Source organism: Melanerpes formicivorus, unplaced genomic scaffold, assembly GCF_026170545.1.
Source record: "Melanerpes formicivorus ecotype bairdi unplaced genomic scaffold, bMelFor1.0.p_v2 SCAF_3, whole genome shotgun sequence".
Lineage (NCBI taxonomy): Eukaryota > Metazoa > Chordata > Aves > Piciformes > Picidae > Melanerpes > Melanerpes formicivorus.
The window spans coordinates 40273424-40291432 of record NW_027142355.1 but is presented as its reverse complement, the minus strand read 5'-3'; the positions used below and the strand labels follow the sequence as shown (position 1 = coordinate 40291432).

The window sequence follows — 18009 nt, the reverse complement described above, 5'->3', positions numbered from 1 at the left end:
CACAGTACTCAAGGTCTGGCCTCACCAGTGCTGACTGCAGGGGAATTATCACCTCCCTGTCCCTGCTGGCCACAGTGTTTCCACTCCAAGCCAGGATGCCATTTGCTTTCTTGGCCACCTGAGCACACTGCTGACTTGTATTCAGTGGACTACCTATCAATATCCATATATCCCTCTCCAAGTTGCAGATTTCTAAGCACACATCTTGAAGTCTCAAGCTTACCATGGGGCTGTTGTGAACCAAGAGCAAGACCTGGCACTTGGCCTTGTTGAACTTCATATTATTAGTCCTGGCGATGATCTTGAAGGTCTCTTCCAACCTGGTCTGGTCTGGTCTGGTCTGGTCTATTCTATTCTATTCTATTCTATTCTATTCTATTCTATTCTATTCTATTCTATTCTATTCTATTCTATTCTATTCTACTCTACTCTACTCTACTCTACTCTACTCTACTCTACTCTAACCTGTCCAGATCAAAATACCATGCTCCTCTGTGCATACTGATACACTTAATTACATTATTATTAGCTTTCCATTCAGAAAACAAACAAACAAACAAGCAAACAGAAAGGTCATACCTGAGCCCAGCTGCCTTCTTCAGACTCCTGAGTTATCAGCAGGAAGCAATTAATGCAGTAGGTAAAAAGAATAAAAGGAAGTTATACAAAGATATGGTTTTCATGTGTGTGTTACTGTTAGCACAAACAAAACCACAGATGTAAAATGTACCAGTTAGCAGCAATGCCCTGGGTTAAACTCCCTTAAAAATTACGAGACCAAAAGCATGAACTGAGTAGAGCAAATCTAGCTAAGTTTTAAAGATATAAAATCATTGTAGCTTGGTGAAACGCTACACCATCTCAAACGCTACCATTGCTTCACAATCAAAACATGACCATTTACTTACAAAATTAGGCATCAGAGATGCCTTTTTATTGTTAGTTTCTAGTTTGACTTTGCCACATTCACAGTAAAAAGCTCTCTTCTTATGAATGTACTGGAAAGGAGCTTTTCATAGAGCATTTTTAACGGCAAAGCCGTTTTTCTGGCTGGCCGGTTAAACACAATTCACTCTGCTTCTGGTCAGCTGGGTTACATTTGCATTTATCTCTAGTGAAATTGGAAAGTTGTAGGAAAAAGATATTGATGAGGATCATGCTTCATGAATGCTCATAAGAGAATTTAAAAATATTGATGAGGATCTGCTTCACGAGTGTTCTACTTCATGAATGTTCATGAGAAAACTTGATGCAAGGCTTCTTTCTTTGGAATTCTTTATGGTTTTCTTATCACCTCCTCCCCATCTCTTTCTCTCCTTGAACAATGCATCATTTCTAGAGCAGCTAAAAAATAGGAGTTGGAGAAGATGTTCCAAGAGGACCACTACTCTGACAACGAGAAGAGGAGGGAGATAGTTTCTGTGGTTGCCGTGACGCCGCAGTGGATCATGGTAACGGCACTGTGGGTGACAGTGCTGCCTGCTGACTCTGGGCAGGGACAGGGACTGGTGCAGGTGCTTGAGTAGAATCATAGGATCAATAAGGTTGGAAAATACCTCAAAGATCCTCAAGTCCAACCTGTCACCCAACACCTCATGACTACTAAACCGTGGCACCAAGTGCCACATCCAATCTCCTCTTGAACACCTCCAGGGATGGTGACTCCACCACCTCCCTGGGCAGCACATTCCAATGGCTAACAGCTCTCTCTATGAAGAACTTTCTCCTCACCTCCAGCCTAAACTTCCCAGGAAGCCTTCTTAGGAAGTTTTTCTTAGAAAGAAGCCTTCCATCAAAATGTAGCTTCAGTACCTCCCCCATCATCTATGGATTGGGCTGCCTATAAGGTTTTCCAAAGTGAAGGTAGGTTTTTTCAGTGCTGTATGAGATTTTATCAGCATTGCTGTGGAGCTGTTATGTTATGACACAATGCTTAAACTCAAAGCCTAAAATATGTTCCCAGTGAAAGGGAAAAAAAAGTCAGAACTATTGAATAACTTCTACCACCAGTTATTTATGCCCCCCCCCCCAAAGCAGGGAGGGGTTTGAGAGAACAAAGTAAATCAATAAATGACTGAGGTAGTTCACGCACCCTAAACCAAAGAGCATGAATGCACAAGTGTGGACATGAAAGACTCAGCATTAATGAAAACACAGAGTTGTGAAATGCCTTTTGGGTTGGTTTTTTTTTTGTTCAGTTTCAGCAGATCTGAAACTAAATTTAGAAGAGATACTAGGGAGCAGAGTTACAGGGGAAATTTTGCACCTGGAAACCAGGCCAATTTAATTTCACTAAATGAGAGTTCATGCTGGCAGTGAAATTATTATGTACTGCAAAACTCCCAACACTAGGCTGAGATTCACACATTTTTGGGGGATCACAGTAGAGTTGGTAATTTCTTTTGCTGACAAATGATGTAGCTCTTCTCTAAATTCAATTTCTCTACTCCCTGCAACTTTCTAATGGCATGGTTGGGAAGCACCCTACAGAAGATCTGGCATCTGCATTTAGAATCATTGAACCATGGAATTGTTAGGGTTGGAAGGGACCTCAAGGCTATCATGCAGTTCCAACCCTCCTGCCATGGGCAGGGACACCTCACACTACAGTAGGTTGCTCACAGCCACATCCAGCCTGGCCTTCAAGACCTCCAGGGATGAGGCTTCCACCACCTCCCTGGGCAACCTGTTCCAGTGTCTCACCACCCCCATGGGGAAGAACTTCTTCCTAACATCCAATCTGAATCTACCCATTTCTATTTTTTTCCCATTCCCCCTAGTCCTGTCCCTCCCTGACACCCTAAACCGTCCCTCCCCAGCTTTCTTGTAGGCCCCCTTTAGATACTGGAAGGCCACATTAAGGTGTTCTCTTCTGCAGACTGAACAGCCCCAACCCTCTCAGTCTGTCCTCATAGGAGAGGTGCTCCAGCCCTCTGCTCATCCTCGTGGCCCTTCTCTGGAGACATTCCAGCACATCCAGATCCTTCCTGTAAGGTACATTTCAGCAGGTACATCTTACTTCTCTTTCAAGCCATTTCAAATGGAAGTAGAAAGACTAACCGTTTTAGCTGGAGCAGCAAGGTTTTCCATTTCTTCATGGGTCACCCAAACATTGCCTGAGGGCTATGGACAAGGCCCACAGGGTGGCAGGTGGGATCCATATTAGGTAAGCAGTGGTAAAGAAGAAAGGCAGCACCACTGTAAGTTAATAGCGTATAGCATCACCATCAGCACAACCATGTCCTTGCCTCTACCGAGCTGCAACTAGAGACAACTTTAGACAACTTGTTTTGTGCCTTTTTGTTGGCAGGGTCTGAGCAAACACGATGGAAGGAACATTTCAACTAGAATTGATGGATGAGACCTGGCAGAGCACAATCACAAAGGAGAGAATAATAATTAAAGCCGCATTTCACACGCAGGTGCGAACACCTTTAGCTCACAGCTGTCTTGAGGTTAAGCTTTAGTTCTCAAAGGTTTAGCTTCTTTTTTTTTCCCAGCCTAAATATTTTGCACACATCACATGCTCAGATTGTAATCTAAATAATGATCTCTTCCCCAATGTTTCTGTCAACCAAAAAAACCCCACAATGTCAGGAGAGTTCATTTGTAAAACAATTTTTCCTCACCCAGTGGTTTTCAGTCAATTATTAGACAGTGATGTGAGGCGGGGAGGGGTTGGGGAAGTGCTGTGGTTTCTTGAGAGCTGAAGCAAATTAACTCCTTCCTTCAGAAACAGGGGAGACAGAATGGCTTGGGGCTCAAAAAATGCACGTTCCAGGGCAAAGGCAGCTTTGTACTGCCACTAACTCAAGGAGAACAACAAAAACCCAACAACCAAGGTAAAATTACTCTCAGTGTTTCTACCTCGAGCGTACTGTCTCGTTTCATAAATGTCAATGCCTTTAGGCTCTGAAATATGCTTTTAAAATCAAAATTAATTTTGTGTAGTACTTCAACTTCATGTTGAGTCTATACTGCCTCACAAGAAATTCATTAGGATTGCCATGGTCCCGACATATAACTCTTCTGAGGGGAGAAAACATCAGATGGGGAACTATAATCTTTAAAGAACCTTAGCAACATGAAGCTAAAAGGTCAACCAGCAGCAATACCAGACTCCTGTTGCCTAGGGTCTTTATGTGCATCTGGTACTCTTCAAAGGTGTCTCAATTCTAATTCCCACCAAAAGCTTCTCCATTAATTCCATGAAGATAGGAGATTACAAAATTATTATTATCTCACTACTAGAAATCTGGCCTGCCTTACCTGAGCAGTAGGCCTTTTCCTTCATCCCCATCTGACCAAGCCTCATGTCTTGCCTTTTGTTTTGGTTTTGTTGTAGTCTCTGTTGACCCTTTCACAAGCACCACCATCAGCCTCTCAGCATGAAGCTCCTCTTTTGTTATCTTGCTTCATTTTTTTCTCATCAGTTTGTCCTGTTTTTCTTCATTTTCCACTAAAAGGTGCTTTGTGGCATGTATCCTTACTCTCCCCTGATCTACTTTCTTGCTCTTGTAGATGTATTCCCCTTTCCTTTCAGGCTTCTAATTGTGCTTTTTCTCTACTTGCTTCCTCCTGGTCTGCTGCCACTCTCTCTCCCTTCCTCACCAGATGCACATGCTTCACCTTCCCCTTCCAGGCTCTCCCTTCACACCTCCAATCGCTGCTTCATTTTCAAAGCATGAAGAACCTAAGGCTGGTCAACTCAGGTTAGGTAACAGTTGAAAGGATACTAAAAAGGGGAATGGGAATAAGATTCAAAAGAGCTGTGATCTTAAAGAACCCCTCCCCTATCTTGCCTTGCCCTCTCCTCCCCCTAACTAAACCTAACCCAACCAAGCAAAATCACCCCCTTCCCCCCAACAACAAATAAAACAAACAAACAAAGCAAAAGCAAACCAATCTGATTTGGCTGGGAAAGATGACTTGAAGGCAAAATTACAAGCAATGAGCTCAATATTCATCATTCAGTTAACATCAAGGTTAGTCAAAGGCTTGTTATAAACAAAACCAATAAATAATAATATCTGCTAAAGGAAAAACATCAACAAGCAAGTCAGGAACAAGTCCTTTTAAGGCTTCATAGGACAGTTTCCACTGATTGTGAAGTGTGTGTGTAAACCTTAGAGCCACTCTCCCACTACAGAAGTCTTTCTTCAGACTCCTGCTGTGTGAAGCAAGGAAAAGAAGTTAGCTAACAGAACTCACTGTTCTGGATGTTGGAGGTGCTGATGGACTTGTCAGTGATACCATCTCCTGGATTGCTAATCGGAGCTTTAGGCGGTGAAGAGGATTGCTGATTCCAATTTCTCTTTGAATCTCAGTGTCAGACAAAGCAGACATGATAGCGCCGCTTTTCACGTTGGCACGGCAGGCAGCAACGTACCAGGCTGGCATGCCCAGCCAGAGCTGTTGAGAGAAAGGACAAGTTCATCCAAAGCATTGCTTCATTTCTCAAGGGAAATTAGTCATCAGCTTGCCAATCTGAATAAGCATGGTAATACACAGAAACGAGTACAAGTCACAGAATCACAGAATCAGACGAGCCGAAAGAGACCTTTGAGATGATCAAGTCCAACAGATCACCCAACACCATCTAATCAACAAGGCCATGGCACCAAGTGCCTCATCCAGGCTTTTCTTAAACACCTCCAGGGATGTCGACCCCACCAGGGAGGTCCCTGGGCAGCACATTCCAATGGCAAATCTCTCTTTCTGTGAAGAACTTCATTCTAAGATCAAGCCTAAATGTCCTCCTGCACAGCTTGAGACTGTGCCCTCTTGTCCTGGTGCTGGGTGCCTGGGAGAAGAGACCAACCCCCACCTGGCTACAACCTCCCTTCAGGTAGTTGTAGATGGCAATAAGGTCTCCCCTGAGCATCCTCTTCTCCAGGCTAAGCAACCCCAGCTCTCTCAGCCTCTCCTCACAGGGCTGTGCTCCAGACCCCTCCCCAGCTTTGTTGCCCTTCTCTGGACACCTTCCAGCAACTCAACATCTTTCTTAAACTGAGGGGCCCAGAACTGGACACAATACTCAAGGTGTGGCCTAACCAGTGCTGAGTACAGGGCAGAATGACTTCCCTGATCCTGCTGGCCACACTGTTCCTGATGCAGGCCAGGATGCCATTGGCCTTCTTGGTTACCTGGGCACACTGCTGGCTCATGTCCAGCCAACTGTCAACCAGTACCTCCAGGTCCCTTTCTGCCTGGCTGCTCTCCTGCCACGTTGTTGTGGCCAATGTGTAGAATGTATTAAAGCAACCTGACCCAGTGTCAGGTGTCCCTGACCATGGCAGGGTGGTTTGAACTGGACGAGCTTTGAGGTCCCTTCCAACCCTGACAATTCTATGATTCTATGGCATGAGAATAGGTGGGAATAGATGAAGCTGCTTGTCATAGACAAGGAATAGAAACACACTGCTTGAGCCAAGAAAGAGCAGCACTTGGGTAAGCATTTTTTGGAGTAGTTTCTTCACCTAAAACATTCAATATTTATCAAAATTCATCAACAGCTCTGCTGAATGTTTTTTTTCTGGATGTGTTTCAAAATCCATTAATTTAGGCTCTCCAAATGAAAGAGAGCTCTCTGCAGATTTGTTTCAGAGGTGAAGGCATTGTCTGCGAATCAGATCTATTTCAGACTGGCTCTCCCACATCAAAAGTGAAAAGTGCTGAAAGGAAGATTCCCCCTTTCTGTTCTGAGTGATATCTAACCAAATCAGTCCTTTACCGTTACATTCGAAAAAGATATAAGCTCTTTAGCTTCATCAAAACAATCTGAAGACTCAGCTTGTGCGTTAACCTCAAACAAAATTCGACAGCTCATTTTTGTTTGCTCCTTAGTACATCACCTTTCACCATGAACTCTGTCTGTGGACTTCCTAGTTGCTTAGAGACTGAGAAATTATAAGATGCCACAAATTTGGCACTGTTACAGTTTGAAGGGGAAAGTTTAGCCTAGTCTCTGACTGCAGAGACTGAAAGTAAAATAAATTACCATTGGATGTAAAAGAAAAAGAATAGACTAGACTAGACTAGACTAGAATAAACCAGGTGGGAAGAGACCTTCAAGATCATCACATCCAACCCATCATCCAACACCATCCAATCAACTAAACCATGGCACCAAGCACCCCATCCAGTCTCCTCCTAAACACCTCCAGTGATGGCAACTCCACCACCTCCCCAGGCAGCACATTCCAATGGGCAATCACTAATTATAAGGTCTATAGAATTAATTGGATTGCTAACGGGAATATAGAGCACAGGCATAAAGAGTTCTTCTTCTGTTGCTTTAGAATGGAATGGAATGGAATGGAATGGAATGGAATGGAATGGAATAGAATAGAATAGAATGGAATGGAATGGAATGGAATGGAATGGAATGGAATGGAATGGAATAGAATAGAATAGAATAGAATAGAATAGAATAGAATAGAATAGAATAGAATGGAATGGAATGGAATGGAATGGAATGGAATAGAATGGAATAAACCAGTTTGGAAGAGACCGTCGAGATCATCATGCCCAACCTATCATCCAACATTATCTAACCAACTAAACCATGGCACCTGCTTGCAACCTCTCTCTCTTCTCATGGCCTTCAGGGGATCTCTGGTTTGACTACTGTGTGAGGTAATGGGAAGGAAGGAGAGAGTGGGGGAGGAGGTGAAGGCATCCCCTGGATCTGTCCAGGGGGGTCTGAGTAGTTTCTGTGTCATTTATAAATTGTAAATATTGGAACGGGCTGCCTGGGGAGGTGGTGGAGTTGCCATCATTGGAGGTGTTTAGAAGGAGACTGGATGGGGTGCTTGGTGCCATGGTTTAGTTGATTAGGTGGTGTTGGTTGATAGGTTGGATGTCATGATCTCAAAGGTCTCTTCCAACCTGGTTAATTCTATTCTATTCTATTCTATTCTATTCTATTCTATTCTATTCTATTCTATTCTATTCTATTCTATTCTATTCTATTCTATTCTATTCCATTCCATTCCATTCCATTCCATTCCATTCCATTCCATTCCACTCCACTCCACTCCACTCCACTCCACTCTATATATAGTACATATATTGTATAGTTTGTACATCGAATTTCATATTTCTGGATTGTAGCTTGCCTGTAAATATATCTTCATTTGCTTCCAAAACCTTCTGAGCTAGTCTGGCAATTTTGCTTTGGGAGGTAGTTCTCCAAATTAGTTGGGGAGGTAATTTCAACCCACCACAGGCATTCAGGTACAACTGAGAAGACTTTTGCCCTGTCCTTATCCTGCTGTGTAATTCTGTCTTACTTTTTCTCTCTTTTCCAGCTTAGTCTCTGATTTACACCATCCAGTTTCAAAACCTCCTTAGTGTTCATGGTACATTGCACAGGGAAGAGAGGAGGAGACTTTTAACAGTCTCTTTTGGAAGCTGTGAGGATGAACACATGGCAGCAGCCTAAAAAACACGTGATTCCCATTTCCAAGGTATGTCCAACACTTACCTCCAGCCAGGCAACCACTGTTGGCCCATCCCACTGTGCAAAAGGCAAACCCTTTCTCCGAGCTTCTTCCAGAAGTTCATGTCTAAAAATGGATCAAAACATCTTAGATACACAGGGGTCTATGTAGGGACAAATAGATGCAACCATGTCTTAAGGACAATGACAGTGAAGCATGATGACAGGTATAGAAAAAGCATAGAAAAGACCAGTGAACAAAGCAGCTCCTTCCCCTTTTTGAATGTATTCTTCAATCTGTTCCTAACTCTCCCTTCTTTTTTCTTCTGGGTGTACTTTGACATCCCTTTAAACACTTTGAATGCATGAGGTGAGGTTTCTGTTTGTCCTTAACCAAAGGATTACAGAACTGGGATACCCTACATAAGAGAATCACCCATAGGTGCAGAAGATGTAGGTGAAAAGAAAAAACCCATGAGGGATTGCTCCTAAGAAGAGTTTAGCTCTGCTCTGTTAATGACCCAGAAAGAACCAAAACTGCCAACTTCTAGACCTGGGCTAAGCATGGATGGAATACAGCTAGGTCTGAGAGATCTCTGTGACCTGAACCCTAAAACGCTAAACCTGCTGGACCAGATATGCACAATTTTAGGGTCTCTGCAGTACAGCTATTCTGCATCTTAAACAAACCATCCATGCTTAAGTGAGAGCTGGTCTTTTGATGAATAGATTGATTGGTCTTTTGATGTATGTGGGTTTGTTGGGGTTTTTTATGTGTGTGTGTGTGTTGCTTTTCTCTGTTGGTTTGGATTAGGGTTTGGTTTTGTTTTGTTTTAGTGATTTTATTACTGCTTATATACAAAATAAATTCAGATTGTTTGCTGAAGCAAACATTTTTATAGAGTTGGTGTGGTTTCTCAGTTTTACACATATAGATAGATAGGTAGGAGTATTTCTATTGACTTCATCAGAGACCAGTCCAGCTCCTCCTTCTGCAGCTTCTCTGGACTGTAATGAGTTTCATTTTCAATGCTTAAAATCTGCTTTGAACACAGTGGCATTACATATTTGGTTAAGTTATATATAGGTCAGTCAATTAGACTATCAGTAAAATGCTCCATGTTAAACACATTCAACCATGTGACCAGACATTTATATTCCTGCAGCTGGAGTAAAGAATCCACTAGGGGTATAGAATCAAGCAGGTTGGAAAAGACCTCAGAGATCATCAAGTCCAACCTATTACCTAATACCTAACAACTCATGACAACTAAACCATGGCACCAAGTGCCATGTCCAACCCTTTTTTGAACACCTCTAGGGATGTTGACTCCACCACCTCCCTGGGCAGCACATTCCTATGGCAAATTACTCTTTCTGTCAAGAACTTTCTCCCCACCTCAAGCCTAAACTTTACCTGGCACAGCTTGAGACTGTGTCCTCTTGTTCTGGTGCTGGCTGCCTGGGAGAAGAGACCAACCCCCACCTGTCTGCAGCCTCCCTTCAGGTAGTTGTAGAGAGCAAGAAGGTCTCCCCTGAGCCTCCTCTTCTCCAGGCTAAGCAACCCCAGCTCCCTCAGTCTCTCCTCGTAGGGCTGTGCTCCAGACCCCTCACCACCTCGTTGCCCTTCTCTGGACACATTCACGTGTCTCAATGTCCTTCTTAAATTGAGGACCCCAGAAGTGGACCCAGTAGCAGGTTGGCTATCACAGTAAGCATAAAAGGAGATTATGGCTTTGAGGGCCACTGGCCTTCCTTGCTCATGCCAGACTCATGCTCCAGGCAGGAGAGGAGCAGCATGTGGTCTACAAGGAGGTGAGGCTCAGGAAGTACATTTGGTCTATTTCTTTGGGGTTAAATCCCTGCGTGACCTAAGGAATCCAAGTGCCTGCCAAATAGGTACTGGTACTTTAAATTCTTGGTTCCATTAAAAACTTCATTCCTTTATGCTGGAATTAAAAAGTGCACATTTCTGGGGAGTCCTCACTGCAGCATTTGAACTGGCCTGGATGCTTGGTTTGGAGGCTTAGATGTATTCCAATGTTTCTCAGGCCAGTACACTCTTCTAGAGCAGGAAAGTAGCTCTGTTATTTCAGAGCATGTCTGGCTCAGAGAGCTGAAGCAAAATTCAACTGCAGTCATGACTTTGCCTACAGAACATGGGCCCAGGGGAGAAATGGGATGTTCTAGTCAAGGGCTACAGTATGACAAATATAATCCAAAGGGTCTTGGCACACAGAAGGGAAGTGTTCCAGTTTGAAAACATTTTTAGTGTAAAGTTCAAATCCCTCACTAGGCCATGCCCAGGGGATGCAGTTATCATGAGGCCTGTTCCTCTCTTATTGATGTGAAATACTAAAAGGATTTGTATAATATTTCTTTCCCTTAGACAGAATTTTATGCTTCAGAACTGCTGCTTCCTTCCCCCAGAAGTTTCCTTTAAACACCTCCCCAATAGAAAACTTTATTTAAGTTATATTTTACTTTGTGAGGAATATACTTTGACTGCTTTTTAACACACACTAGGAGATCTGCAGAACCTGAACCTTCAATTTCTAAACCAGACCAAACCCTGAAATTTCTATTTATTTTTTTTGACTAAGAGAGATATTCTTTAGTTGGTCATCAAAGAAAACTCTGAGGCTTTTTGTGTGAACTAGAACTACAGAAAAAAACAACCCCCACTCTTTCAAAATAAGTTAAAAGTGTGGTGCAGGAAAAAGCAGTTATCATTTTGATCAATAGGGCATATTATTAATCACAGAATGCTGGGGACCTTGAAAGACCATCCAGTCCAACTCCCCTGCCAGGTCAAACAGGAATGCATCCTGGTGGGTCTTGAATATCTCTAGAGAAGGAGACTCCACAACCCCCCTGGGCAGCCTGTTCCAGTGCTCCATCACCCTCACATTGAAAATAATTTTCCTCATGTTTCCATGGAGCTTCCTATGCCTCAACTTCCAACCCTTGCCCCTTGTCCAGTCACTGGGCATCAGTGAGCAGAGCCTGGCTCCATCCTCTTGGCACTCACCCTGCACATATTTATAAACATGAATGAGGTCACCCCTTAGTGTGCTCCTCTCCAAGATAAAGAGCCCCAGCTCCCTCAGTCTCTCCTTGTAAGGAAGATGTTCCACTCCCTTCATCATTTTTGTGGCTCTGTACTGGCCTCTTTCAGGCAGTTCCCTGCAGTCCTTCTTGAACTGAGGGGCCCAGCACTGGACACAATATTCCAGATGCAGCCTCACCAGGGTAGAATAGAAGGGGAGGAGAACCTCCCTCGACCTACTAACCACAGCCCCTCTAATACACCTCAGAATGGCATTTGCCTTCTTGGTCATAAGAGCACATTGCTGGCTCATGGTGAACCTTCCATCCACCAGGACCCCAGCTCCTATTCCTCTTCACTGCTCTCCAGTGGGTCAGTCCCCAACCTATACTGACCCATGGGGTTGTTCTTTCCCAGGTGCAAGACTCTACCCTTGCCCTTGTTGAATTTCATTCAATTTGTCCCTGGCCAAGTCTCCAGCCTGGCTAAATCTGCCTATTTTGGAATATAATCTGAATATTTTAGAACAGCCTGAACATACTATTGTCTTTGTGGGACAGTCATTGGCTTCTTGAAAACATAAAGTCTCAAAAGCCAAATACTGCAGTGGCTGTAGTTCAATTTTCCTTACAAAAACATGGAATCATAGAATTGTCAGGGTTGGAAGGGACCTCAAGGGTCATCTAGTTCCAACCCTCCTGCCGTGGCCAGGGACACCTCACACTAGATCAGGGTGCTCAGAGCCACATCCAGCCTGGCCTTCAAAACACCCAGGAATGAGGCTTCCACCACCTCCCTGGCCAACCTGTGCCAGTCTCTCACCACCCTCATGGGGAAGAACTTCTTCCTAACATCCAATCTGAATCTCCCCACTTCTAGTTTTGTTCCATTTCCCCTAGTCCTATCACTCCCTGACACCCTCAAAAGTCCCTCCCCAGCATTCTTGGAGCCCCCTTCAGATACTGGAAGGCCACAATAAGGTCTCCTGGAAGCCTTCTCTTCTGCAGACTGAACAGCCCCAACTCCCTCAGTCTGTCCTCATAGGAGAGGAGCTCCAGCTCATCCTTGTGGCCTTTCTCTGGACACGTTGCAGTATGTCCAGATCCCTCTTGTAATAGGGGCTCCAGAACTGGAGGCAGTACTCCAGGTGGGGTCTCACCAGAGCAGAGCACAGGGGCAGAATCATCTCCCTCGACCTGCTGGCTGTGCTTCCCTTGATGCAGCCCAGGACGTGAGTGGCTTTCTGGGTTGCAAGTGCAATTGATTACAGGAGGATTAAAAGCTGAATGCCCTGAAGTTCATCACTCCCTCTTCCTTTCATTCCAAACACGAAGTTTGAAGATCATGAACAGCATTACACAGTTTCTTCAATGGGGAAGCTGCTTTGCAGGGGAAGGTGGGGGCTTTCTCCTCCTATGCCTTTGTCAGAAGAGGTTTACATGCTCTAATGTGTCCACTTTGCATTGGTAAGGAGGTAGGGAATTAAAATGTTATTGTTTTCATCCTCATTTAGGCTTTTTGGCAGCACATGAAAACACACTGATAAGGGAAAACTGCCATTAATTAGCCATGACTATAAAAGCTATTGTTTTGCAGATAAGGCTTTAAAGCACATGCTAACACTGGAATGAATTCCAAATTAAAGCTGTATTTTTGAAGATAACATTATTACTGCTCAAGAACAAAATCCTCTTCCCAGGGCCATTATGGGAGCAACTGCAATATGCCATTTAAAATATATCATTACCCTCAGCCTGCTTTTGCAAAGCCAAGACATTTCTTTAATATCAACTGTTTACACTCATCCCAAATTTGAGAGATGTTTGCATTGGTCTGTTTTAGGGGGGAAAAAAAACCAAGCAGTGCCTCAAAGTAGGTTGTCTTCACTCTTTCCTTTGTTTCCCCCCCAGACAGAGAAGGAAAAAAAATCACATCATATCAAGTTATGTTGTGGAGCTCTGTGTGAGGGAAGCAGGGTTGCCTCCCCAGCACTGATTTATGATATCTGATCCTCCTAAAATTACTTTCCTAAGGATAATGTTACCACTGGGTCCTTTTCTTCAGCACCATTTCTCTAAGAGCAGAGTAAAACTTCCCAAAGCATCACCAACCTACCAGGATGAGAGCACAGCTGTCTTGCACCATGGGAACTGTGAATGTTTCACTATCCCTCTGGACAGCAGAGGCACATGGGTGCAAAACCACCAGGGTGCACTTGCAGCCCAGCAAGCCAATCCCATTCTGGGCTGCATCAAGAGAAGCATAGCCAGCAGGTCAAGGGAGGTGATTCTACTCCTCTGCTCCGCTCTGGTGAGACCCCACCTGGAGTACTGCATCCAGTTCTGGAGCCCCTAGTACAGGAAGGATCTGGATGTGCTGAAATGTGTCCAGAGAAGGGCCACAAGGATAAGCAGAGGGCTGAAGTTCAGACTGAGGGAGTTGAGGCAGTTCAGTCTGGAGAAGAGTAGGCTCCAGTATCTGAAAGGGGCTACAAGAAAGCTGGGGAGGGACTTTTTAGGTTGTCAGGGAGTGATAGGATTGGGGATAATGGAACAAAACTGGAACTACACAGTCTCAAGCTGCACCAGGGGAAGTTTAGGCTGGAGGTGAGGAGAAAGTTCTTCACTGAGAGAGTCATTGGCCATTGGAATGAGCTGCCCAGGGAGGTGGTGGAGTCACCGTCCCTGGAAGTGTTCAAGAGGGGATTGGACGTGGCACTTGGTGCCCTGGGTTAGTCATGAGGTCTGTGGTGACAGGTTGGACTTCATGATCTTTGAGGTCTCTTCCACCCTTGGTGATTCTGTGATTCTGTAAATGGTTAGATTCAGATTGGATGTTAGGAAGAAGTTCTTCCCCATGAGGGTAGTGAGACACTGGAACAGGTTGCCCAGGGAGATGGTGGAAGCCTCATCCCTGGAGATTTTAAGGGCCAGGCTGGAGGTGGCCCTGGGCAACCTGATGTAGTGTGAGGTGTCCCTGGCCATGGCAGGAGGGTTGGAACTGGCTGATTATTGATGTCCCTTCCACCCCTAACAATTCTATGATTTTGAAAGGAAGAGGGAAAAGAGCAAAAGTCTGCTATTATCCTACAAATTTTCTGTTATATATACACATATATGTACATATCTCCTTCCCTTGCACTGGGAAAATTCTAGGTCCATATCAGTGTCCCTCACCAACTCGTTGCATAAAACTCAATTAACTTGATTAGAAATAAGAATAATCTTTAAATAGACTTTGTGTGGGTAGTTGACAAGAACCTGACTTGTCACTCAGTGACATTCAATTTGCTGTAGGAAGATGAGGCTTCTTGCTAGGAAGCAAACAAGAGACAACAGCTTAGGTTTTCTGGTAGAAGTTAACATGCTGTGCAGCACACAGAGTGCAGAATGTCTTAATGAAAGGAACAGTGTTTCCACACAGATTTTCATATTCCTGCAAAGAGTAGCATTTACTCTGATAGCTCTAGCAGGGCTAGACATGAGAAGTCCTAAGGGGTATTATATTGCACATATTATAATGCCTCTTAGTTAAAGTGTAATCATTCATGTAAGACAAATTGAAAAGGAGGCATGGTGAAGTCAAAGGATCACAGAATGTTAGGGGCTGGAAGGGACCTCGAAAGATCATCCAGTCCAACCCCTCTGCCAGAGCAGGATCACCTACAGCTGATCACACAGGAACACATCCAGTCAGGTCTTGAATATCTCCACAGAGGGAGAATCCACAACCCCCCTGGGCAGCCTGTTCCACTGTTCTGTTACCCTCACAGGGAAAAATTTTTTCCTCATGTTTCCATGGAACTTCCTATGCCTCAACTTCCACCCATTGCCCCTTGTGCTGTCATTGGGCATCACCCAGCAGAGCCTGGCTCCAGCCTCTTGGGACTCACCTTTACATCTTTATAAACATTAATGAGGTCACCCTTTAGTCTCCTCCTTTCCAATCTCTCCTCCACCCACTAGTATCCCCAGGTCCTTTTCCTCTTCACTGCTCTCCAACAGGTCTGTCCCCAGCCTACACTGATCCATTGGGCTATTCTTTCCCAGGTGCAAGACACTGCAGCTGCCCTTGTTGAATTTCATTCCATTTCTCCCTGCCAAACTCTCCAGCCTAAGTCTCCCTGAATGGCAGCACAACCCTCTGGTGTGTCAGCCACTCCTTCCAGTTTGGTGCCATCAACAAACTTGCTGACAGTGCCCTCTGTGCCCTCATCCAGGTTGTTGATGAATATATTGAGTAGAACTGGTGCCAGTACTGACCCCTGAGGGACTCCACTAGGCACAGGCCTCCAACTAGACTCCATCCCATTGACCACAACTCTCTGACTTCTTTCCTTCAACCATTTTGCAAGAGCAAAGAGCAAGCAGAATATATCTTAAAATTTTGGCTGGCAGGCAATTTAGATCCTATGAAGTGGTCTTGTAGACATTCTCTTGGAAAGATAATAGATGACCTAGCAGACCCTCTTGTTATTATTATTATTAATTATTAAACACTAAAATGTTTAGTTTACAAGAATGTATTATACATGATTGATTTCTACTAGAGAGACAGACAGAAGCAGCAGACCAAATATGCTACATTTATCTAAGTAATCCTATGATTTCAAGTAAAGACTAAACACATCTGTCTCTCAAATGCTAACATAGTCGCAGTCAGAGACTCCACAATTCAGGAGAGAGGATTTATAATGAATTAAGCTGGATTTGGCATCTGCTAGATATGTAAGAGAGGCTGGAATCCTGCAGTGAAGGTCATTGTATGACAAAAGAAAGTAGCTGAATTTGTAGAAATGAATGGTTCTATCAAGCATCTAATACAAAATAGGTTTAATTTTATCTGTGTATTTACTGCAAGACTAACAATGTCTTTAAAGCCCAAAGCAGAGAAGAAAAAGACTGAGCTGATATTGCCATAGAATTCTGATTTAATTTAATCAGATAGGATCCCTCTGAATAAAAATCTGCAGTAATTAAAAACTGGGTCAGGTTCTGTTTCAGCTTTGGCATTTAAGTGACCCAGCTGCTAAAGAATTTGAAGTCTTCATTCCATAGAAATGAGCAGATTCAGACTGGATGCTAAGAGGAAATTCTTCACCAGATCCTTCCCCAGGAGGGTGGTGAGAGACTGGCACAGGTTGGCCAGGGAGGTGGTGGAAGCCTCATCCCTGGAGGTTTTTAAAGGCAGGCTGGATGTGGCTCTGAGCAACCTGATCTAGTGTGAGGTGTCCCTGGCCAAGGCAGGGGGTTTGGAACTGGCTGATCCTTGAGGTCCCTTCCAGCCCTAACAATTCTATGATTCTTTCTCCTTTTTAATACTTGACAGAGTAGTCAAACTGAGAACAAAGGGCAAAATGAAATTCCCTTCCTTCATGAAGTGTTTTGTATCCAAGTTTAAGGACACATAAATCAAGATGCAGCTAATAAAGTTTTAAAGCCTATAGAACAGGGAAGTATAATTTCAGTTAAACAGCATCTGAGACACACAGGTTAGCAAAGGAGCTTTAACAGGTCTAATTTTCATAGAACCATAGAATCACGGAATGGTAGGAGTTGGAAGGGATCTCTGGGGATCACTCCAAGCCCCCTGCCAAAGTGGGATCACCTAGGAATGTGTCCAGGTGGGGTTTGAAAGTCTCTAGACAAGGAAGCTCCACAACCTCCCTGGGCAGCCTGTTTCAGTGCTCTGTCTCCCTCACAGTGCAGATGTTGGTCATGTTGAGGGGGAAATTCCTGTCTTCCACTTTGTACCCATTGCCCCTCATCCTATCACAGGGCAACACTGGAAAGAGACTAGCCTCTTCTTGGCACTAACCCTTCAGATATGTGTGAACATTAATAAGATCTCCTCTCAGTCTTCTCCTGGTTAAACAGCCCCAGGTCTTAGATAGATGTTCTACTCTCTTAATTATTCTCATAGCCCTCAGTTGGACTCCATCTACTATTTTCCTCTCTTTAACCAGGGAGCCCAGAACTGGACACAATACTCCAGATGTAGTCTCTCTACGGCAGATTAGAGGGGGAGGAGAACTTCCCTTGACCTGCTGGTCACACTCTTCCTAATGCAGCTTAGGACCCACCTTCAGCCTTCGTGGCCACAAGGGCACATTGCTGTCCAATGGATGACTTACTGTCCACCAGGACTCCAAGGTCCTTCTCCATGGTGCTGCTTTCCAGCAGGTCAACTCCTAATCTGGGCTTATATATGGTGGTGTTCCTCCCCAGACACAGGACCCTACATCTATCCTTGATGAACTTCATTAGGTTCCCCTTTGCCCAGCTCTCCAGTCTGTCCAGCTCTTGCTGTACAGTTGCACAGCCTCCTGGTGTATCAACCAATCCTCCCAAGTCTGGTATAGAATCAGAATCATAGAATCATAGGATCAATCAGGTTGAAAAAGACCTCAAAGATCATCAAGTCCAACCTGTCACCCAGCAGCTCATGACTAACTAAACCATGGCTTCAAGTGCCACCTTCAATCCCTTTTTGAACACCTCCAGGGATGGTGACTCCA

The 18009-nt window shown here is 44.2% G+C and overlaps 1 protein-coding gene across 7 annotated transcripts in view; it reads right to left on the bottom strand.

Annotated features, from left to right (window-relative positions):
- The window catches only part of PPFIA2 (PTPRF interacting protein alpha 2), a 373279-nt gene that overhangs the window by 15711 nt on the left and 339559 nt on the right, over positions 1 to 18009 (bottom strand). For all 7 annotated transcript variants that reach the window (XM_068170564.1, XM_068170572.1, XM_068170556.1 and 4 more), the window contains 4 exons: positions 8489 to 8570; positions 5212 to 5412; positions 3061 to 3123; positions 580 to 606 (listed from right to left, as the gene is read on the bottom strand). In XM_068170564.1, coding sequence (XP_068026665.1) covers positions 580 to 606; positions 3061 to 3123; positions 5212 to 5412; positions 8489 to 8570 — 373 coding nt within the window. The remainder of the gene's footprint in view (positions 1 to 579; positions 607 to 3060; positions 3124 to 5211; positions 5413 to 8488; positions 8571 to 18009) is intronic.